Below are 24406 nucleotides of genomic sequence, written 5' to 3'. Positions count from 1 at the left end.
ATCTGCTGAAGTTTTCTCACCCCTTCAGTGAAGGTTTCTTTCATTCTTTCTGGAGGCCCTCCTGCAGCCCTTCTGCTATCACCTCAAGTGGGTGGCCTGCCTGCCTTCACAGCACCCCTGCAAATCTCCATGTCAAGTGCGCTATCCCAGGGCTCCCTCAAAACGCTCCCTTGAAGCTGACCCGGTGCTCCCTCTGAGCCAGTCAGGCTGAATCAGCCTTGAGAGTGGGCGGCCCTTGTCTGTAAGCAGAGGCACTCAGACCAACACCAGTTTCAGGGCCTCCTCCCGACCCTGCCTTTTCCCTCCTGGACTCTGCTATGAATCTATGACATCCTGTCTAACTCAGAAAATTATGAATGTTGAGACCTTGTTTGACCATTCGGGGCCTCAGTTTTTTCATATGTAGAATGGGGCCTGAAGTCCCTACTCTACTTGCCTACCAGGTTAAGGAGTGGACTCAATGGGATAACTGACCCCTGGGAACCATCAAGATCCCCTCCTCGCTGGACAGAACTCCTGGGCTTGCACTTTCTGTTCCAACTGGGTCAAGAGAAGCAGAACCGTAAAGCCCTGGCTCCTCCTCCTTCCCACCTGAGCATCCCCAACAGCGGAACTCACCTCCAAGGAGCCTGGTGCAAGAGAAGAATCTCCTGGAAGTCTGTTTAATCTCAAAAGAACATGCATCTAATATTCTACTCTGAAGCTTCCCAGGTGGTGCAGTGGTAAAGAACCCACCTGCCAATGCAGGAGACGCAAGAGATGCGGGTTCAATCCCTGGGTCAGAAAGACCCCCTGGAGTAAGAAATGGCAACCTACTCCAGTATTCTTGCCTGGGAAATTCCACAGACAGAGGAGCCTGGTGGGCTACAGTCCAGGGGGTTGCAAAGAGTCAGACATGACTGAGAAAATACACACACACTCTACTCTGACATAGAGCCTTCTCCTTCGACCATTTCCCCCCAGATCAGGATAGAGCGGATCCTCTGCAGAGAGGAAGCTCTTTATCCTGTGGTTCAGCTCCCACCCTGACCCCTCACCAACCAGGCGGATACAGGAACTGAAATCTGAGAAGTCAGCCAGACCAAATCCTGCCTCCACCATTTGCCCACAGGCCACACAGCTAGTAAGCCTCTTGCCATGGCTGAAATGGGGATAACTGATACCAGAGCCTATCTCATCTGCAATGGAGATAATTGATATCAGAGCCCACATCTGTGGGTCAGGCCAGGATAAAGCAAAGGGAATGAGTAAAGAGAAAGTGTCTAAACCTGAGGTCAGGGATATAGAAGCTGGAATCACTGTAGGAAGGGTCTTGAGAAGTTTGAGCTCTTTAGGTCATTATGAGACTTTTCCATTTTCCCTTTGTTCAACCAGTACATCTTCACTGAATAGCAGTACCAATACTAGACAGTTTCTACTAGATACAGTAGTGAGCAAAAGCAGAAACAGACACAGCCCTTGACTGAACCAAACACTCAACTGAACAGGAACAGAAGGTAACTTCCTCAACCGGGTAAAAGCCATCTATGAAAAAGCCCACAGCTCGTACCATGTTTAATGGTGAGAAACTGAGATCAGGGACAAGACAATGTGTCCACTCTCCTTCACTGCTGTTCAACATTGTATTGGAAGGACTTCCCTGGTGGTGTCCAGGGGTTAAGAATCCACCTTCCAATGCTGGGGATGCAGGTTGGATTCTTCAGGGAGCTAAGATCTCAGATGCCGTGGGGCACCTAAGCCTGCACACCTCAAGTAGAGAAGCGCAGGCCACACGTGGCAACTTCTGAGCCCATGCTCTCTAGAGCCTGTGCTCCGCAGCAAGAGAAGCCCATGCACCACAAGGAAGACCCAGTTCAGCTCAAAACAAACAAATGTCTAAAGAGAAACACCAGAAACCCTCACATCGTTGTACTTGAGATTGTAGCCAGGGCAATTAGGCAAGAAAAAGAAAGCAAAGACACCTGGATTGGAAAAAAAAAGAAGTAAAACTATCTCTATTTCCAGATAATATGATTTTTTTAAATTGAATGAAAGAGCCTTAAAATTCTATAGTGCTTTACAATTTTTAATAGTTTTACTGTAATGGAAAAGGATATGAAAAAGAATACATACATACCTGTATAACTGAATCACTTTGCTTACACCAGAAACTAACACAACATTGTAAATCAAATATACTTCAATTAAAAAAAAGTTTCACAACCTATTTGCATATAATCCCATAGCCCTTTCCCCCCTTACCCCTATATATTTCTCCCACCCCTATATATTCCCCCCCACCCCCTCCCTTCCCTCTCCCACTGTAGCCACTAGTTTGTTCTCTCTATCTGTGAGGCAAATGACATGACGTTGTACATAGAAAGCCCTAAAGAAGTCACACACACACACACACACACACACACACACAGAAGAAAAAGTTAGAGCTACTAAATTAGGGCACTAAAGTTGCAAGGTCCAAAATCAGTATGCAAAAATCAGTTGTATTTCTATATACTAGCAATGAACAATTCAAATTTGAAATAAGGAAACAATTTCCTTCACGATAATATAGAAAATAATAAAGTACTTGGGATAAATATAACCAAGTAGGTGCAAGACTCATACGGTGAAAACTACAAAATATTACTGAAAGAAATTAAAGACCCAAATAAATGGGAAGACATCCAGTGTTCATAACCTGGAAGACTTAACATTGTTAAGATCGCAATACTTCCAAATTGAACTACAGACTCAATGAATCTCTATAAAAATTCCAACTACTCTTTTTGCAGAAATGGATAAGCCAGCCCTAAAATTTGTATGGAAACGCAAGGGGCCCAAAACAGCCAAAATAATCTTGAAAAAGAACCAAGTTGGAGGACTTCTTGACTTCAAAACTTAACAACACACTACAGTAATCAAGACACTGTGGTACTGAGATAAGGTCAGACATATAGCTCAATGGAATAGAATCTAGAGTCTGAAAATAAACTCATATATTTACAAAAAGCTTTCAACAGGGTGCCAAGATGATTCAATGGAGAAAGTATTTATTCAATAGAGGATGCTGGCACAATTAGACATCCATATGCAGAAGAATGAAGTTGGACTCCTACCTCACACCACATATAAAGCTTCATTCAAAATGAATCACAGCCCTAAATATAAGGGCTAAAAATATTCAGCCCTTGCAAGGAACCACAGGAGTCTATCTGAGTGAACTTAAAACAGGCAACAGTTCCTAAATATGACACCAAAATCACAAGCAGCCAAAGGAAAACTAGATAAATTGGACGTCATCAGAATCAAAACCTTCTGAACATAAAAGCATACTATCAAGAAAGTGAAAAGTCAACTCATGGAATAGGAGAAAATATTTGCAACTCATAGATGTGATAAGGGTCTAGAATCCAGAATATATAAAGAACTCTTGTTGCTATATAGTCACTAAGTCACGTCTGACTCTTTGCAACCCCATGGACTGTAGTCCGCTAGGCTCCTCTGTCCAAGGCATTTCCCAGGCAAGAATACTGGAGTGCATTGCCATTTCCTTTTCCAGAGAATCTACCTGACCTAGGGATCAAACCCATGTCTCCTTCACTGGCAGGAACTGCCACAAGGGAAGACAAAGAACTCTTCCAATCAACAATAGAACAATAAACAACCCAATTAAAAATGAGCAAAGGACTTGACTAGAAATTTTTCCAAAGAAGATACATAATTGGCCAATAAGTACATGAAAAGATGCTCAACATCATTAGTCACCAGGGACATCAAACCCACAATGAAGTACTACCTTACACCCCCAGGAACAGTTACTCTAAATAAGCTGGTGTAGTGAGGACATGGAGAAATTGGAACGCTTATGTATTGCTGATGGGAATGTAAAATGGTACAGCTACTACGGGAAGCAGTTTGACCTCAAAAAATTACACATAGTTATCATGGGGCTTCCCTGGTGGCTCAGATGTAAAGAATCTCCTGGATGCAGGAGACTGGGTTCAATCCCTGGATTGGGAAGATCCCCTGGAGGAGGGCATGGCAACATTCTTCAGTATTCTTGCCTGGAGAATCCCCATGGACAGAGGAGCCTGCAGTCTGTAATCCACGGGCTTGCAGAGAGTTGGACACAACTGAGCAACTAAGCACACACCCACATCACATGGCCCAGAAATTTCACGCCAAGGTATATACCTCAGAATTAAACAGAGTTCAAGCAAAACTTGTATAGGAATCTTCACAGCAGCATTACTCATAGCAGCCAAAAAGTGAAAACAAACCAAACATTCATCAATGGATTCATGGATAAGCAAAATGTGATACGTCCATTCAATGGAATATTATTAAGCTCCAGAAAGGAATGAAGGAATGACCTATGCCACAATATGAATGAACCTTAACATCATGCTAAGTGAAAGAAGCCAGTCCCAAAGGACCACATATCGCATGATACTATTATAACAAATGTCCAGAACAGGCAAACCCAGAGAGACAGAAAGTAGATTACTGGTAGCCAGGGGCCAGAGGGCAGCGGGAATGAGTTTGAGGTTTCTTTTTAGGGCAATGAAAAATGTTCTGGAATTAGATAATGGCCACGGTTACACAACTCTGTGAACATATTAAAAACCACTGAATTGTTAAATGGTGAATTTTATGGTATATGAATTATATCTCAATAAAATAAGGAGAAAAAAAAGTCCAGACATTTTTGCCCTTCTCATCCTGATGGAGATTACATTTAGGGGCAGGTAGGGGAAGAGGGAAGCACATACACAGAGACACATGTACACAAATCGAAACTATTATTGTGCTAATAATAATGTTAGAGGTGTCAAGAATGAGAGGTATGACAGGTTGAGGAAGACTTTAGGGAGGACGTGATCTGAAGGAAGAGTAGGGTTAGCAAGAAGAGGAGAGGAGGAAAGAAGGTTCAGGCCGAGGATCCTTCATGGGAAGGAGCTTGGCAAGTAGACAGGTCCAGAGAAGACCCCCATGCCTAGAGCAGGGGGAATGAGAAGGAGAAGGTGGACGGAAGGGCTGGGAGGCCCACTGTGGCTGGGGTGGGGGCACCGAGCCCTCTGAGTGCCCTTTGGATAAAGGTTCACGGTGTGGGGGTGGAGGGCAATAAGCACCTACTATGGGGTCAAGTGCTCCCAGTCAACATCTGGAGTGAGTTGGGAGGTTGTTTCCCCTGGCTGAGTCACTCTTCATGTGACCTGATGGAAAAAACCCCAGTTCCCCGGCTTATTTAGTGGCCCCTCCTGTACTGATGCTCCCAAGGAGGAAACACTGATGAAAACCAGTCTCACTGCTATGGTAACAGCAACCACTTCTGACTTGCCATCCTGATGATAGGCCAGGTGCGAAGTCTGCCTAGCAACTGCGGTGGGTGTCAGAAGTCCCTCTCCGGGGCTTCAGGATCCCCCTTCCAGCACTGTCCAGACCTTGGCACGGGTCCCGGCTTCTTCCAGTGGGGAATCACAGTCAGCTGCCAACATCTGGACAGCTCTTCACAGCTCAGACTGCGATGTTTGCCACCACCCTGGAACGTGGGATTGTTAGTCCCCCTGGACGGATGAAGACACTGAGTCTCAGTGAGGTAAAGGGGAGCTCTGGTCCCCTTCCTTCTGTGCTGCCTTCCCCCCCCATATGGTAAAGGTCTGCTCACCTGCTCTGATTCACCGGTGGCACCTAGGAAAGAGTGACTGTCACTCCCCCTCTTCCTTTCCTGGTGATCTATCAGTTCCAGGGGACCTGCCCCCAGTGTTCTATTCTGGCCCAACAGAAGGCTAGAGGAAGGGATCATTTGAGGTCTGTGAGAGCCAGGGTGGTAAAAAAGGATTGTGAGAGGCCCTGCACAGGACAGCAGTACCCCTCCTGCCCCTCTGCGTGACACAGCTGAAGTAGTTCCCTTTGAGATGCCTGGCTTTGAACTTCAACACCAGTACTAACGTCGATGATTAGTACTTTGTGTGCACTTACCCTGTGCCAGGGGCTTCCCTGGAGGCTCAGTGGTCAAGAGTCCGCCTGCCAAGTGGGAGACATGAGTTCGATCGCTGGGTGGGAAGATTCCCTGGAGAAGGAAATAGCACCCCACCCCAGTATTCTTGCTTGGGAAATCCCATGGACAGAGAAGCCCGGCGGGCTATAGTCCATGGGGTTGCAGAGTCAGACATGACTGAGAGACTCAACAGCAGCTCTGCTCCAGGTTTTGCGGCAAGTGCTTTGTGCTCACTCTCTCATTTAAATGAGGGATGGGCTATCACCCTTTTGCTATGGAGGGGAGCATGGCCTGAGATCTCAGAGCTGGAGAGGGCGCTGAGCAGTGGCAAACCAGGTGGCTCTGGAGCCAGAGTCTGGCTCTTAACCAGATACCTGCCACCCCCAGGAGACCTTCTCATCCTTGTCCCTATCCCCCTTCCTGAGGGACTGGCTGGGAAGATGAAAAGGGAGGGCAGGAGAGCTGAGGAGTGGAGCTGCCGCCTATAATCGCTTCCTGGCTGCAGGCCAGAAGGCTGCTGGTGGACCTGTTGGAGGAAGGGGTGCACTGTCTGCAAGGCAGCAAGAGTGGAGGGAGAGGGAGGGGGAGGGGCCCTCCCAAGGATGGGCCCTGCCTCGTCCCCAGGCCTGGTTCACAGGAGAAAAGAAAGGGAAGGCATGGTTATTTTTTGTTTGGGTTGGCTGGGTCTCTGTTGTGGCATAGGCTCTCTAGCTGAGACGGCTTAGTTACCTCTTGGGCTTCCCTGGTGGTTCATATGGTAAAGAATCTGCCTGCAATGCAGGAGATCATGGTTTGATCCCTGGGTTGGGAAGATTCCTTGGAGAAGGGAACAGCTACCCACTCCAGTATTCTGGCCTGGAGAATTCCTTGAACTGTATAGTCCATGGAGTCTCAAAGTGTCGGACACGATTGAGTGACTTTCACTAGTTACCACTTCGTATGTGGGATCTTAGTTCCCCGACCAGGGATCAAACCCACACCCCCTGTGTTGGGAGGTGGATTCTCAAGCACTGGATCACCAAGGAAGTCCCAAGAAGTCATGGTTCTTAAGTGCCTACTATGTGCACATGCTGAGCATCACCCTTCACAGGTGGTATTTCATTCTATCCCCAGAATGACACAGAGACCAACAGCTAATGCTTATGATGTGCCAAGTATCTCGAATGCTCAGCATGCTTTGATTCACTTAATCCTCCACAGAAACACACCAGTTCAATGCTCTGCACATGGGAAAACTGGAGCATAAAGGAGAAAAGTAACTTGCCCAAGGTCCCACAGCTTGTAAAGCTTTAATTCAGGTCCTCTGGTCCTAGATTACCTGAGTAAGACTTTGTATCCTGCTAGGGGAACTGTGTCCCCATGGTCCAGAGAGGGAGAGGGAGGCCCTTTCTTGAGGTCACCAGGTGTCAGAATGGGGTCTGAGCTCATCTCCTGGGAATGTCTATAGCATTTTGATTTTGCGGCACCTTTGCCCCTGTTCCCCACCAACTCCTGCCCAGGAACATCGAGCCCACGAGAACAGGTCTACCTACAGCCCTTTGCCCATGGCTGCCCAGAACTGAGCAGAGAGCAGTCCGCTTCCATTCACCTGGAAAGCTTATTTCTATTCAGGGTTCTTTTTGTCTGGAATCACACACACAATCACGATCTTTCCCAACTCACTTTCTGGAACAGTCCATAATAAGCCTCAGTGACAGGCTCCCTGACTTTCACTGGGAAGGAGACAGGGATTAAGATGCCCTCGGGCCCACTGTCTCCTGGGGCCTCTGTGGACTCATCTGTACAACGGGTTGGAGGGATGTTCTCTGGGAACTTTCTGGCTCCCGCAGTCCCAGATTCTCTGACGCGAGTTTCCCTTTCAGCAAACAGTCCTAACTGGGAGTTTTACAGCCATACCACCTCCCGGAGCCTCATCACGATTCGCCTTGGCTGTAATTACGGCGGTTAAAGCTAAGTGCCGAACAATTGATGCTTTTGAACTGTGGTGTTGGAGAAGACTCTTGAGAGTCCCTTGGACTGCAAGGAGATCCAACCAGGCCATCCTAAAGGAAATCAGTCCTGACTGTTCATTGGAAGGACTGATGCTGAAGCTGAAACTCCAATACTTTGGCCACCTCATGCGAAGAACTGACTCATTTGAAGAGACCCTGATGCTGGGAAAGATCGAAGGTGGGAGAAGGGGACGACAGAGAATGAGATGGTTGGGTGGCATCACCGACTCAACAGACATGAGTTTGAGTAAACTCCGGGAGTTGGTGCTGGACAGGGAGGCCTGGCGTGCTGCAGTCCATGGGGTCGCAAAGAGTCAGACACAACTGAGCGACTGAACTGAACTGAACCACTTCCTAAGCACTAAGGGCCAGGTGGCGCTCTGAGCACCTTTCATGGATTCTCTTGCTGAATTTGCTGGGCAGCCCTAAAAGGCAGGATCCAATGATCTCCACTTTACAGATGAAGAAACTTGGCTCCAGAGAGGCTGAGCACCTTGCCTCCCCTCACGCTCCCAGGGAAAGGCAGAAGCCGGTAGTCTCACTGTTGCCTCCCGCAGCTGGCAGGGCAAGAGTCCATTAGCATGTCAAGGATTTGGCCACAGGCCTCCATAAACCGCATCCCCGCACCCTCCATCCGCCCCCATCAGGCCCAGGAGCCAACCAGCTCCACGTGTCAACAGCTGACAAGCACGGTGTGATTCCCAGGCTGGACCCCAGCCAGCCTCTCCCTTCACAGGAGGATCCTTGTGTCCCTGGTGGCCTATCTCGGGGATGACAGTGAGTGGCAGCTTGGGGACAGCAGCCCACTCAGGTGGCTCCCGGGGCTGCTGACCAGCAGACAGGCAGTGACAGGCTGGAGCAGCTGTTATTGCCGGAGGCAGACAAGGCACCTGGGAGCCTCTGCCTGCACCCACCTCTGAGTCCAGAAGCTTCGCTAACATCTGGAGGCCTTTGGACACTGAGGCGAAAGTACCAACAGAGCACCACGCGTCCAGATATTTAAGTTCCGAATCAAGCTGACAAACTTGGATAAAATATGGTCTGTCTTCCCACCCAGACACAGCAGTCTGGAAGGCCAGGCTGTGTGCTGAGATTTCTCAGATTCCTCAGAGCTCTACGCTGTTAGACAGTAGTGTCTTCCTGGTCCCTTCCTGGTCCCTCCCTGGTCCCCCAGAAGGGACCAGGCTCCTTCACACACAGGTCTGGGAGCCTGGGACACACGTGCAGGCCAACATCCACACCTTCCCCGCCCCCACAACAGCAGTCCTTTGACTGTCCCAGGGGTTCTGGAGCGCACCCACCAGCTGCACAGGCTCCCTCTGGACATGCTCTGGCAGGTCCTGAAAGTGGCCTTGGGGCTGACCTAACAGGGGACCCTGCGAGCAAGCCGGTAAACCCTCACTGGAGCCTCGTTCCCGACAAAGTCTCAGGCCACATAGGTGCCTGGACTCTGGGTAGCCCCAGCAGATGGAGAGCTAAGGATTTAGCATCACGAAATCCAGGCAGACCTCAGCTCTGCTGCTTGCGTGCTGTGATTTGTGGCTGGTGAATTCCCCTTCTGGGTCCCCCTTTGCTCATCTGTAAAACAAGGACGATGACAGTTCCTGCCTGGTGGGGCTGTAGTCAGGAGTAAATGCAGTAAGTCTGTGAAAAGCTTTGTGCCTTGCTCGCAGACTGTTCAACTCCCCTGAAGGCTATCTCTGAGAAGCACCTTAACACCCGGCTCCTTCACTGTCTTCTTTTTTGCAAAGCTCTGCCCACGCGGCAACATGATCACTGACAGAACCTGAACCTACATGGGCCAAGACTTTGCCTCCCAGACCGCTGAACCCCCAGGATCTCACACAGGGCCAGAACTAGAGTAGGCAAAGTAAGCTTTGTGATTATTCACCAGGGTTTTCCATCTGCTTACGGGGCTCACTCAAGCATCGCCACCACTGAGGGCCTTCTGAGGGCCAGACTCAGCGCCAGGCTCCAAGGACCAGATGGCTCAGGCTCCTCTCCAGACTCCATGGAGCTCACAGTCTACAGAGAACTATTTCATGTGGAAATAGGGACAGATGACAACAGAGTGATACCTGCCGTAATAGGGGCAAGGTGTTGCCAGAGTCCATAGGAAGACAGGCTCCAAACAGGAGATGAGTGAGCAGGCCTTAGGAGATGAAGAGGGGAAGGGTCCTCCAGAGACAGAAGCAGCAAATGCAAGGCACAGAGGTGTGAGGCGCAGCTGGTGAGCTTCCCTCCACGTGGCCTGAGCTCAAGGGTGTGGAAGTTGTGTCAGGGTACGGGGGGCAGCCCACTGGCTAGCCCACTGGTCCTCAATGTGGGATCAGCAGCAACAGAAGCACCTTGGAACTGGTTAGAAACGCAAATTCTCGGTCTCCACCTTGGATCTACTAAGTCAGAAACTCGAGGCACGGTGCAGAAATCTGTATTTGAACAAGCCCTCTAGATGATTCTGATGCACGCTTAAGTCTGAGACCCATCAGACCTCCCCCTGTAGGCAACAATGAGCCATGGAGAAGGGAGGAACAGAAGGAGGCAGGATCAGACTGTACTTCCTGACAATCACTGGGCTGGTAAAAGGCCCACATCTGAAAGCAGGCCTCAAGCTGGAAAACAAAAAAAAGGAATTTCCTGGCAGTCCAGTGGTTAAGACTCCACGCTCCCAAAGCAGGGGGCACGGGTTTAATCTCTGGTCGGGGAACTAAGATCCCACATGCCACACAAGGCTGTCAAAAACAAACAAAAGTTGGTCCCACGTGAACCCTCAGCTCCAGCAGGACAGAGCTGCAGCGTGTAGCAGAACCATCTATCTTCACATGTAAGGGAGGGGCTCCTGGAAAGTCAGAGACCCCTGGGGGACACAGAGCCTGCTGCCAGGGTGACCACCTGTCACTTGGAGAAAGAGGGCAGCACCCTGCAGAGGGTCAGTGAAGGGGAACTGGTTATCATGGCAACCTCCCCTCAGGTGGGATAGGACAAAGGAAGAGGACGTCTGTGGTCCTCAGGTATCCACCCCATCCCTAGGTGGGAGCATCTCGGTCCCAGGCTCCTCCTCTGACTGCATGTAGCCCAGCATCTCCTTCTCTGTCCACCTGGGCCCCAAGTGGCAATTTCCTCCCCTCCCCATCATGAGGCCACACCCTCCTGCCACAGTCTAAGGGCTGGGGGGCTGTCTCCTTGGTTACAGCCCAGGCCCTTGTATCCATGGTGACCCTCTCTTAAGAGGCCCCAGATCCTCATCTGCTAGGCCAGCAATGTTCTTTGCCAAGGCTGGTTCTGGGAGCAGTGACCCAGATCAGGAGTAGGGCTCTTCCATTTTTTTCTTCAGTTGGCACATGGTGAGAAAAAGAGGTACAAGATGATTCAACATGTTACCTTCTGCCAGGAGATGGACACAGAGGGTGCATTAAATAGCTTTCCGAGGTCCAACTTGAAGCTTAGGAGAAAGCAAACTGCACCCTCAAATCCAGTGAAGTACAAAGCACAGGGGGGTTCTAGAGTCCAAAAGGCCTGGGTTTGAGTCTTGGTGCAGTTATCTTGGGCAGCCTGTGTCACTTTTTGAGCCTCAGTTTCCTCACCTGTACACTGGAGATATTAGTATCTACCCTTTAGGGTCCCTGCAAGATTCAGTAAGAAAATGCATCTGACTGAGAAGCATAGTGCCTGGCACCCCACTGCGTCTTATCTTCCTGTCCTCAGGTTCAGGAGGAGGAATGCCTGCTCCTGAGTGAGACCCCTCATTGCTGGTGGGACCCCCGCTGGGCAAGAGCCATGGCTCTGGGCTCGGAAGCACTCCATAAACACCGACTGCTGGTGCTGTTATTATTACTATTAATCAGCTGGCAATGAATGGTAAATTGCTTCCTCCAGGTAATTTACATTTCCTATTGTCATTGTAATCTTCATTCAATGCAATCTGATACAGGGATGTTTTCTAGAAAGCAGGAGCCATGTTGTGCTTCTTAGTTTTCCTGCAGTGCCTGGCTCCGGTCCTGGCAGGGGCACCCAAGCAGCTCAGCGTTGAAAGGACTTGGAAATCACCTACTCTAACTCAGCGTGCAAGGCAGAATGCTCTCTTCCCTGGCTTTATCAAGCGCTTGGACGCCTCCAGGGATGAGGTCCTTATTCCCTGTTGAAGATAGACCAGTGCCTGCGACTCCAGGGTGGCTGACCTTCATGGGGTGAGCAGGAGCTGAATGGGCAACTGCAGGAGTTGGGGTGATGGGAACTCCCAGGGCCACCCCTACGCCCTAGCAGCCCCGCTTCCTCTCCCACTGAGAGTTGATAATAGGAGTGGTTCTAATTATGCTCTAATTGCTTTCTTCCAGGCAGTTTTCTCTGGAGCCAAAGAGTTCAGAGTTCATGAATAAATGAAGAGGGAGGAAGCAGAAGGGATGTTTATCGATCCGCATATCTCCATGTGCCAGTGTCTGCCCCACAAACGCTTGGGCATGCAGCTGTGTAGTTTTGCATGTATACATGCATGGGTGTGTGCTAAGTCACTTTGGTCATGCCCGACTCTTTGCAACCCTATGGACTGTAGCCTGCCAGGCTTCTCTGTCCATGGGATTCTTCAGGCAAGAATATTGGAGTGGGTTGCCATGCCCTCCTCCAGGGGATCTTCCCAACCCAGGGATTGAACCTGCGTCTCTTTATATCTCCTGCATTGGCAGGTGGGTTCTTTACCCTAGCACACCTGTGAAGCCCCTGTACACATATATACAAATATAGAAATATACACACCACAGGCCCCAGATACCTCTCTCCAAAGGACTGGTGGGGGGTGGGGGGGTGGTAAAAGGAAGGTAACAAGAAGTGTGCGAAACTGACTTTGGGTTCTAGTCTCAACTCTGCCATTGACTTGCACTTTCCTTGTGTTAAGTCGCTTTAGTCGTCTCTGACTCTGTGCAACCCCGTGGACTGTAGCCCGCCAAGCTCCTCTGCCCATGGGATTCTCCAGGCAAGAATACTGGAGTGGGTTGCCATGCTCTCCTCCAGGGAATCTTCCTGACCCAGGGACTGAACCTGGGTCTCTTACATCTCCTGCATTGGCAGGTGGGTTCTTCACCACTAGCTTAGGCAAATCCTAGTTTTCCCAGCTGGAGAGTACGGAGGGGAAGTGATGTGTCTTGATACCCTCCTCTCAGAAGACCCAGGCTTTAGGGCTTCAGTGGGTGCCATCCAGCTAGACAGAACCGTGGGTGAGGGCACTGTCACCCTCAGACTGCCCTCTCATCTGGATGCCTCCTTCCCTGAGAAGAACTGGCCAAGCAGCCAGGGCCTCCAGGGAGGTGGCAGGAGGATCTCACGCATGTCTGTGCTGGCAGGATGCCTAGTAAAGATAAGCAGGGGCTCTGGACCTGAGGCTTTTGGGGCCCTGGGCAAGACACTTGAACTTCTTGAGTCTCAGTTGCTTTGTCTGCTAAACCTGTGTGATGAAGATTCACCCAGAACATATAGTGAGTGGTCTTAGCCAAATGCTTAGCTTACAGTAAGCATCTGGTAAGTGGTAGTTATTATTGCGAATACTGTCAACACCCTGCAAGGTACAGGTTGATGCCTTCATAACACATGAAGAAACTAAGGCACAGAGAGGTTAAATACCTTGCCCCAGACCATGCATTAAATGACAGGATTTGAACCCAAGCCCACCTGACCCCGAAGCTCTGGGCTCCAGTGTCGCTTCTCTGCTGTGTTTGATCAATCTGGGCCCCAACAGTTGGCACATAGTCAGTACCAGCTCTTAGGGACGTATGGATATTATGGATGTATGGATATTATGGCATACAGTATCCATAATATGCTGAATGACAGAGAAAGGAGGTTAAAAAAAAAAAGAGAGAGAGTATAACAATGCTTTTTCCAGTGACCAAGGTTGGGGTAGATTGATTAAGGTACTAGACCAAGATTCCCTTCAAGGTCAGATAGAAGTGCTGGATCCGAGAGACCCCAGGACTCATCCGTGGCTGTGGCCAGGCCAGATGGTGATCAAGGGGTTCTTGGTGTGCACTTTTAGAAAGAAATCTTTTCACCCTTTATGACTTAGCACTAAGAGGCCAAAGTTAGCCATCCTCACTCTGGCATCAGCCAGACCCAGCTGTGTCACTGCCTTGCTGGGTGACCCTGGGCGGGTAACTGTTCCTCTCTGAATCTCAGAGGCCTCCTCTAGGAGGTGAGGAGAAGAGTGGTCCAGCTCTGGGGATGTGGGATGACACAGGCAAGGCCATATGCTAGAGGCTAAGAGCGGGATCTGGAGTCAGCCTGCCAGGTTTGTATCCCAGCTCCTCCATTGCCTGACATAACTGCCTGTGGCCTTGGAGTCTGCTCCTGGAAAACGGGGCTCACAACGGTCTACCACATGGGGTGTAGTGAGTGTGAATAGGCTACTACAGGTAAAGCAGTTGTGACATTAGGCAGTGCTTTGAAACGCTCCGTAAATCTTCTCTATTGGACGTTTTACACATGGGAAAACTGAGCCCTGGAGTGCGGCGAAGCTCTCTGAAGTCATGGAGCCCGTGCACAGCAGAGCCAGGCCCATGTGGGAGCCGGCTGCGTGCACGGCTCCTCGTCCAGCCTGTGTCCAGACTGTGGCTTGATAACCTCAGACATTTCACAGCACCTGGGCCATCCTGCTCCAGCCTTGAGGACTCTGAGGCGGGGGGAGGGGAGGCTGACGCTCCTGCCTCCTGCTCTTCCTGGTGGCTCTGAGGCTAGCTCAAACCAGCGGGGTATGTCAGAGGGCAGGGAGCACCTGGCTGGCCCCTCCACTCCAGGGCTGGCGGCCGAGACCTCGGAAACAATCCAGGGGTCCAGGACCAGAACACCATTTGTCAGCCCTGCATGGTGGTAGCGGGCTTGTCTCCATGGCAACAGTGCAGTGTGAAGGCATCCTGGCAGCATCAGGGAGCGCGCTGAGTAGTGTAAACAGAGGCTGCAGTAGATTACACGCCTATTATGAGCAGTCTCGGGCTCGGAGCACTGGTAATTATGTCTAATTGTGCATTTAATTGTGTAATTGAAAACCCACATCTCTGGTTCAGGCTGGGGCTGCAGAACCTAACGTCCCCACCCCCAAAGAAAGAGGCGTAGGAGCCACCCCACCCTAATAATCCCAAGGCTGCCTCTCCTTCGAGGGCAATGGGTAGACGGAGTGAGCATGGAGTAAAGTACCTGCAGACTTCTACTCTTCCCCACTTCAGTGCCAGGAGCTCAGCCAGGCTCTGTGATTTGGGGTGGTGGGGGAGCAGGCTCAAGGTAAAGGGGCATGGTGAAAGCACAAACGTGCTCACAATTTTCATTATTTATAATATACATCATTTTGTATGATAGCCACTGTCCTCTCAGGACCTAGAATCAGCATCTGGTGCTTCCAAAGGACTTGGATCATCATTAGATCAGTACACATCCAAGTCATCCAACCTACATGTTAATCCTTATGAGAGACAGGGAACTCATCACTCAACGGTCAGCCCACTACGGCAGAGCCTCTGTAGTTTGAAAACTGCTGATGGAGCTCAACACCCTCTTCTCCATCCCCTGGTTTCACAGACTGGAGAAAAAGAGGCCCAGAGAGGGACAGGACCAGCTCAAAGTTGCACAGCAAGTGAGTACCAGAATCCTGGGATTCTGACTTGCAGCTGAGGGCGTATTTTGTACCCTAAAGTGACCAAGAATCCTGGTTCTGGCCAGCAGCAAGAATCATGCCCAGAACTTTGTAGATGCTTCATAAATATTTGCTGAATGCCTCTCGGGGTAGGGTTAGTTGAGGCAATGTTTGCCCTCTTACCCGACAGTATTTTATCTTCCTAGGGGTGAGGAAGTTCCCCTGAGGAGTTAGTGATGGGTTAGAACCTCCTACTCTGAGCCTCTGTAGCCTGAGACTTGATTTTACAACCAAATATGCCATGTGGGTATTTGGGATAGGGAATCTCATTCAAACAGACAGCGGAAGGAAGAGGTTCCTTGAGTCCTGGACAACCTGACACCCAGGTGTCAAGCTCAGGCAGGTCTTTGGCAGCAGGAGTCTCCTCCTCCGCCCAGAGCCTGATCCTCCCATCAGTCACCACTGCCTGCAGCAAAGCGGGCTGATGTGGCAGCAGCTCTGATCTCCACCCAGTAAAGGATGGAACTCATCGATGAGTCAGAGCTGCAGAGGTCCTTTGAGATGAGGAGTCCAACCTTCTCCCTTTACAGAGGGGGACGCAGAGAGCCAAGCTTCTTCTCTGATCTCCTCTGCGTGAGTGCTGGCTTCTGTGCCCAGAGCTCTCTCTGCCTTATCTCAGGTCACCCTCACTGCAGTCCCATGAGAATGTGCTATTATCATTCCCATTTTAGGCCAGAGAAGATCGAGGGACAGTAAGGCGGAAGGCCACACAGATTTAGTAGAACCTCTGCTTCAACTAGTTTAATAAAAGGACATGTCCATTTCCTATCCCACGATATTCAGGTTCATAGAATCTGCTGTCTCATTTCCAAGGCATTCCGGAGTGAACCCTGGGACTTCCTTGGTAGTCCTGTGGTTAAGAATCCGCCTTCCAATTCAGGGGATGCGAGTTTGATCCCTGGTAGGGAAGCGAAGATCCCACATGCCACGGGGCAACTGAGCCCACATGACTGCAAATCACAGCGCCCACGTGCTCTGGAACTCGAGCACCACAGCTAGAGAGAAGCCCATGCACCACAGCGGAAACCAAGCATGCCGCAACCAAGACCTGCCGCAGCTAAAAACAACTAACACATAAACATGTACTTAAAAAAATAAAATAAGAAAAGTATAAATACATTTATTTAAATAAATGTACTTTTTAAAAGACTGCAAATACTTTGTGGGCTCCTAGGCAGCCTATTTTAACTCCAGGAAGGACAATTCTCTGAGGCAGATTACTAGTACCCTGATTCAGAGAAGTGCAGGTGGAACCTCACAGAGGTTAAGTGTCTTACCCAAGGTCACCCGGCTATAAAGAGACAAGAGATGGAGCTCAACCCCCAGCCAGATGACACAGCTCAAGCTCTTCCCAGTTGAACTCCCTGCCTCTGGATGTACTAGCTGCTTTGAAAGGCAGAGGCCAGGAGGCCAGGGTAAGCCATCAGAACCCACAGCCTCAGTAAGTGCTCTTCCAAAACCCCAGTACTTGCTGGCACAAGTCCCCGGGAGGTGTGCTTTGCTGCCTGAGGCTCTCTCTCAGTCTTTGAATCACCATCCTTCTCCCTCTCCAGGACCAGCAGGGAGACCAAGAGCATAAGGACTGGGGTCCCCCAGACCAAAGCCATCTCCACCCACTGTGGCCAGGAGCTGGCCTTTAAAAACACATCTCTGCACTTCCCTGGCAGTACGAATAAGAGTCCACCTGCCAATGGGGCGGGGGGATACGGGTTTGATTCCTGGTCTGGGAAGATTCCACATGTTGTGGAGCAGCTAAGGCCATGCGCCACCATGACCAAGTCCGCGTGCCTACTGCCTGTGTTCCACAACAAGAGAAGCCACCTCAATGAGAAGCTCGTGTGCTGCAATGAAGAGCAGCCCCCTGCCCCCAACTAGAGAAAGCCTGTGCAAAGCCACGAAGACCTAGTGCAACCAAAAATGAACTAATTTTAAAAACCCCACATCTCTGGCCTCAGCCTGCTTCCCATCACTCACGACTCCCTGAAACTAGAGGAGAAAAGAGACTTCAACCATCAGAGCGGACCATCTCTACTTGGTCCAGATTCTGCAACTATTCTCAGATCCTTTGCCCTTGATCATTTATGTGCCGCCTAGACTGTATCTTCTGTTTCCTTGGCAACCAGTCATTTCATTCTTCTGACTTCAGTATGCCCATCAGTAAATGGGTATAAAGACCAACCCTATCTCGTCGAGTTGTTATGAGGGCTGATAAGTCTTCAATACAGGTTAATTTCTTGGGTAATTTGTTCTTAACCTGTGTCATAAATTCCCTTAAACCTAACACAGGCCTTGGGGTGAGTGGAAGTGGGGATGGTGGATGGGGTTAGCATTTGAATAAGCAGCTCAGAAGGTCTGGCATCTAGTCATCTAGTAACAATTCTTTACGGATGAAGGAAGATTTAGATTATTCCATCAGCTTTCGCATCCTGCATCTCCCAAATCCTACAGGGGGCACAACAGGGCATGCAAGGTAGAAGCTGTGGAGTTCTAGATCTGATGTGTGAATCCTCTTCTGTCCCCAGTATAAGGGCGGCCATGGATAAGCCAGATAGTACCAAGGGACGAGGTATGTAAAATGCTTACTGTAGTGCCTGGCTCACAGCACACACCAAATAAAAAGGAAATCATTCCTATTATTTTTTCCGACAGAACCACACATTTTCCATATAAAGAAACTAAGACTTGAAGAGTTTATGGGTACGACTCTGATCACTAAAATCTCTAATCCAGGCAGAGATGGGAGCTGAAGTGACTTATCCGAACCTCAGGACCACAGGGAGCACTCACCTGGGCCAGTGCTGTCTGGTCATCAGCTCAGGGAACACCCTCAAACTGCCATGGGGTACCACGGTTATTCTGATTACTTTATAGCAGAGGCTCAGAGAAGGTAAGGGACTTTCTAGAAGTCACAAAGCAAGGCAGCAATGTCTACCTGATCCCGGAGGTACTGGCCTTTCACTCCACTATGCCAGATCTCAGAGTGGCTGCCATTTATGGGGTACTTATGTCAAATTCGCCCAGCCACCCACCCCTGCAAAGGAGCAGAACCAGGGTCGTATGTTGCCCCGTGCCCCAATCCAGGGTCTTGAGGGCTGTTTGGCCTTAGTCTGTCCATCTGCAAAAGGGACTTGATTACCTGAGCCCCTATGTTGTCCAAAGGGGTATAAGGAACAAAGAGGGCCAGTGCCCTGACTCTGAAACTGGGCCCAAGGACCAGAGCAGAGCCGGCCACTCCCCAGGAAGCCCTGAGTGTGCAGATGCAGCTGCTTCTGAGTGCAGACCCCTGCAGAACCCAGCTCCCTCCGGTCTTCACCATCACTGCTGCTAATAACGACATCAATCAGGTTGACCACGTTTCACACCATTACTCGCAGCTCAGCAGGAAGCAACATATTTCCCCCCCTCATCCACTACCTTCCAGAAAGCAAAGAGCTTTCCAGAAGGGAAAAGAATAAAATCGGTGGGTTTTTTTGTTTTTGTTTTTGAGTACCTACTATGTACACGGCAGCTGGCTAAGCCCTTTTTCCAACTCTGAGGGGTAAGGATAACTCTTTTTCTTGGACAGAGAAAGACACTGCGGCCCGGAGGAGTGAATGCATGTGTCCAAGGTCACCCGGAGCGGGGACAAGAACAACCATGGCAATGATGTATTACTGACCACTCACCGGCTCACGGAGCCCGGCAGGTGCGTGATCCTACTGAAATAGTACCATTTTCGTTTTCAGATAAGGGAACCGAGGCTTGACGCAGTGAAGAGATCCGAGGCCACAGGCTGCTGAAGCGTGAGTAGCAGAGCGACACAGGGCGGAGAGGGTGGCTCTCTGCTCAGGCCAAAGAGCGCATGAATCTTGGTTCCGTCACTGACTAGCTTAGACCTCTCTGAGCCTTGGTTTCCTCATCAGAAAAAGAGGCTAATAAAAACCTCTATCACATTTTGTAGGGTAACAATAAGAGGGATAAAAACAGTAAAATAGCTTACGTTTCGATCGTTGAACACACACTAGGCACTCTGCCAAGTACGTTACATATGTAAGCTCACTGGGTTAAATGAGGTAATGCATATAAAGTGCTTAGCACAGGAGTCCAGAAATGGGAGTGATAATGACGATGGTGAAGAAATTGATGATGATTCCTTTGGGTAAATCTCCTTGGTTCGTCCTCTTACTGGAAGAATAGCATAGCCTGGAAGGTTTCAGGAAGGAGGTGGACTAGGAAAGAAGGGCAGAGGAGGTAAATGGGAAACACACAAAAATTAGGAATAACATTAATAATGTCAAGATGATACACCAGGTAAGGAGAAAGCAAGGGGCCCAAGATGTTCCACATAGTGGAACCAGACTGACACATGGGAACCTCCAGGCTAGTCCAGACATCCTCTCAGTGTGCCAGATGGGCAGAACTAGCAGGACCCTAGAGACACAGACCGGTAGTTCTTCCCATTTTAAGATGAGGAAAAGCCAAGGCTTGCTGTAGGGAAAAGACTTGCCCAAGTTCACCGGATGTCAGTGAGGAAGGCATGAATCCAGGCCTCCAGACTCTTAGCTTCGTGTCCAATTACATGCTGCTTCCCACAAAGGAAGAGTGCAGGATGGCCCTTGGATATGTCTGGGTCACAATTCCGGGGAAGCATCTCAGGATATACATCATTAAGAGAATAACAATACGGACTTCCCTGGTGTCCAGTGGTTAAGAATCTGCCTGCTGATGCAGGGGACACAGGTCCGATCGCTGGTCTGGGAAGATCCCACATGCTGCGGAGCAGCTAAGCCCTGTGGGCCACAACTACTGAAGCCTGTGTGCTTTAGAGCCTGCGTTCTGCAACAAGAGACGCCCCTGCAATAGGAAACCCACGCACCACAGCTAGAGAGCACGCCCCATTCTCCGCAACTAGAGAAAGTCCGAGTGCAACAACAAAGACCCAGTGCAGTGAAAGAAACAAATTTAAAAAATTTTTCTAAAAAGATAACAACAACAAAAAGTTACAGTTTACTGAATGCTTATTCTGTGCCTGGCACAGTGCAAGCTATATGCATTTAACCCTCACAACACCTCTAAGGATTGGGCACTCTTTTCTTTTTAAAAAAATATTTATTTATTTTTGGCTGTACAGGGTTTTTCGTTGCTGCTCGAGCTTTCTCTAGTTGCAGAGGGTGGAGGCTATTCTCTAGCTGAGGTGCACAGGCTTCTCACTGAGGTGGCTTCTCTAGTTTCCACAGGTCCCAGGGTGCAGGAGCTTCAGTAGTTGCAGCACGTAGGCTCAGTCGGTATAGGCTCCAGAGCACAGGCTTAGTTGCCTTGCAGCACGTGGGATCTTCCTGCACCAAGGATCAAACAGGTGTTCTGCCTTGGAAGGCAGATTTTTAACCACTGGACAACCAGGGAAGTCCCTCGGGAACTGTTTCTATCATCTCCATTTAACAGATGACAAAACGTGACTCAGAGAGGCCAAGCAACTTGCTTATGATCACACAGCTAGGAAGTGACAGAGCCAGGACTCGGTCCCATGTCCGTCATGTCAAACTTCAGAGGCTTGTCCCCTGTACTTGTCTACCTGAACAGTTCAGCCCTCACCTGCTTCCTCCACCCTCTAGTGCACCCTCACACCCTACTCCCTCACCCAAAGCAAGTCTAACCCAACTCCAGAAGAGCGTTTAGAACTGGGCTGTTTTATTGTAATCATCAAACCCCACATGAGAAAGAAAAATGATACAGTTCTTCTGCAAAAGTTTTTAGCTGAGAAACATTTAGCGGCCTCTTCCTTCTCTGCCCCTTTCCACTGGATGAGAAAACAGGCTCCCTTCTCCCTGGGATGGTCAGGTTGGTGAATTCTACCATCCAGGAGCACATTACAGAGGCTGCGAGGCAGCAGAGGCTCCTGGGGATTAGCGACAGCTGACGGGACCCACTCTACAATCGGCCCAGACAGAGCAACAGACCCGAGAGACCAATTTCCAAGTCCCTTCTTGGAGAACCTCCCCAGATTATCTCATGGAGTGCTCACAAGCTACCCAAAGGCATCCCACTAAGACTCAGAAGGATCAGAATCCCACCCAGGTCTTGTCGGATTCCAGAGCCACTTATGTTGGTGAGCCCTCCAAGTGGAAAGGTGGGTTTAGCTGAGCTGGGGAGAGTTACGGAGGCAGGTAAGAGAGAAGCAGGGAGACTGCCTCGCCACCTTCATTTATCTACAGAGAAGTAAGCACCCCTCATCACAGCCAGAACTACTTATTTTCCAGTAAAGACAGCAAGGGAGGATGCTGGTCAGCTGTCTGGCTTTATAGCCCCTAACTAGAGAACTCTGGACAAGTAAATTCATAGGATTGTTATGAGAATTAAATGAGTTAATACATCGAAAAGTGCTTACAAGGGCACCTCGCACCTAGTAACTGTTCCTCAAAGCTAAGGACTGTTACTATCATCAACAGAGAATACGGTGGGTCTGGGCATAGAAGGAAACATCTTTATCTTCTGCTCCATTTATTGATTTAATCATTTAATAAAATGTAAATGCTACTTTTCTTTCTTTCTTTTCCTTTTTTATTTGCAGCAAGTGGATCTTAAGTTGCAGTAAACAGACTCTTAGATGCTGCATGTGGGATCTAGATGCCTGACCTGGGCTTGAACCCGGGCCCCCGACATTGGGAGCGATGAGTCTTAGCCAGTGGCCCACCAAGACGTCCCTGTATGTTACTTCTCTAATAAGAAAAAGTCCTAGTTTAAAAATTTTAAAATAAACTCAGAAAGAAAATTCCTTGGAAAGTTTCAGCACTTTTTGGAATTTTATGTTCCTGAAAGGAGATAAAGAGGGTGTTTCTACCGGGAGCCAGGAGTTGCCAAATAACTGATTCACTCATTTACTTTACAAATATTAATGGAGTGCCAGGCACTGTTCCAGCTGCTGGGGATTTAGCAGGAACAAAACAGATAATCTCTGCCCTTCTGGAGTTTCCATTCTACCTGATCTTAATTAATCCCCCCTGCCAACCTCAAGGATGAGCAATTCACAGAGAGGCTGACCAAGATGTCACTTGCCCTGCAGCCCACAGCTGGGAGCAGGGCTCCAATCTTCAGGGCCCAGCTGTTTGGGCCACTGTCCAAGAGGGCAGGTCTGTGGATGGAATGTTTGGGGCTGGGGTCCCCAAGAGGAAAGAAGAAAGATGAATGGGGTCTGTATATCCATACTCAGAGCTTCCTTCTGCTTTACTGCATGCACACACCAGTGGTGGAGGAAGGGCAATGGACGCAGGCAAAAGTGGAACCCAGACCAGACCTCTTTACTGGTTAGATCTCAGCTCTAGCATAGGCAGGAGATCCTGGCCTCTCCTTATCCACCTTCCCAAACTCACTTGCCAGAGTCTGTATTGAGAAGCAGAGCTGGTCCTCTTCAGCCCCCAAATTCACTCCTCTGGCTTCCCTGGGATTATGTACAGTGTCCCCAGGTACTCCCACCCTCCCTGGGCACCCAAGTATGCCAGCCCTGTCTCACCCCCTCCACCCCGCCACACCCTGCCCCTCTGGTGGAAAGACTGACAATGCCTGTCGCTACGGTGGTCACAGCCAAAGCAGGGAGGGCAGTCCCGCACCTGGTTGGTCAGCTGGCCCGGGACCTAGTAGCTCCTTGTGGCCCTCTCCAGGGAGGGGCTCTTAGGCCTGCCCAGTCAGGAGGGTGGAGGCAGGCAGGAAGAGCACAAAGGAGAACGGTTCTTGGAGTCTAAGAGCACCCCCCCACACAGATGAACATGGACCAGAAATGGTCAGAGATCTAGACACATACCAAGGAGAAACGCGGAGAGGGACACACAGGAGCAGAGAGTTTGTGAGAAACGCTCAGTGGGGCGGAGACCAGAGGCAGAGACCCACGCAAACGAGTGATCTGGAGGAAAACACACGGCAGGAACCTCAAGGGATCCACACACCCGCCTCGGACACACCCCCAAGCCCCGGAGAGCCACACTCCCACAGCGCATCTCCCCAACAGGAGGCCACTCGTCCAGTGCGGGCCAGTCGCGTGGAGCCCCAGGCGCCGGGCGGGCCGGGGACTCGCGCACAGGACGCACTCGGGGACCGGGGAGCGCCGGGCGAGAGGCGCACACAAAGAGACGGCCGGGCCAGCAGGAGCAGGCTCCGCCCGTCCGCTCCGTGACTCCAGACCACCCCCAACCCGGGCGCTCGCCCCAGACCCACACCCAGACCCACACCCCACCCGCTCGCCCCGGGACCCCGCCCCGCCGCGCCCTACCCTACCCGGCCCGGCCGCCCGGGCGCGCGGCGCTCACCAGCTGCAGGCAGCAGAAGGCGACCAGCGTGCAGCGCCCGCTGCACTTGCCCATGGCTCCGGGGGTCGCGCGCGCCGACCGCCGCGGCGCCCCTCTAGTTCGGTGGCCGCCGCCTCCTCCGTGCCGCGCGGGCTCCGCGTCCTCCGCGCTGGGCGCCCCGGGCGGCGGGGCCGGGCGCCTTAGGGCCGGGCCCGGGAGCGCCGGGTCCTCAGGGCTGGGGCCGGCCGCTCGCGCTCGGAGTCCATGGTCCGTCCGCCCGCGCGCCGGCTCTGCCGCGCCTCCTTTGTCTGGACGCCCCGCTGCCGGGCGCGCCTCCCGCCCCGGGGCGGTTGGCGGGGAGCGCGGAGAGGGGAGCGCAGGCACCGAGCGCGGCGCAGCGCAGAGCAGCACTGCCCAGCTGGGGCAGCCGCCCGGGCGCTCGGCGGCCGCGGTTTCCCGGCCCCACCACGTGGCTCGGCCGCCGCGGCTGCCGAGAGGGAGGGCAGGAGAG

At 50.8% G+C, this 24406-nt stretch overlaps 1 protein-coding gene across 1 annotated transcript in view; it reads right to left on the bottom strand.

The window, feature by feature from the left end:
- The window catches only part of NKAIN1 (sodium/potassium transporting ATPase interacting 1), a 43684-nt gene extending 19714 nt beyond the window's left edge, over positions 1 to 23970 (bottom strand). Inside the window, exon 1 of the mRNA XM_068968934.1 lies at positions 23917 to 23970. Coding sequence (XP_068825035.1) covers positions 23917 to 23970 — 54 coding nt within the window. The remainder of the gene's footprint in view (positions 1 to 23916) is intronic.
- Between the last annotated feature and the right edge of the window lie 436 nt (positions 23971 to 24406).

Source organism: Capricornis sumatraensis, chromosome 3 (genome assembly GCF_032405125.1).
Source record: "Capricornis sumatraensis isolate serow.1 chromosome 3, serow.2, whole genome shotgun sequence".
Classification (NCBI taxonomy): domain Eukaryota; kingdom Metazoa; phylum Chordata; class Mammalia; order Artiodactyla; family Bovidae; genus Capricornis; species Capricornis sumatraensis.
The sequence above is the reverse complement of the archived record's forward strand: the minus strand, read 5'-3'. Positions and strand labels throughout refer to the sequence as shown.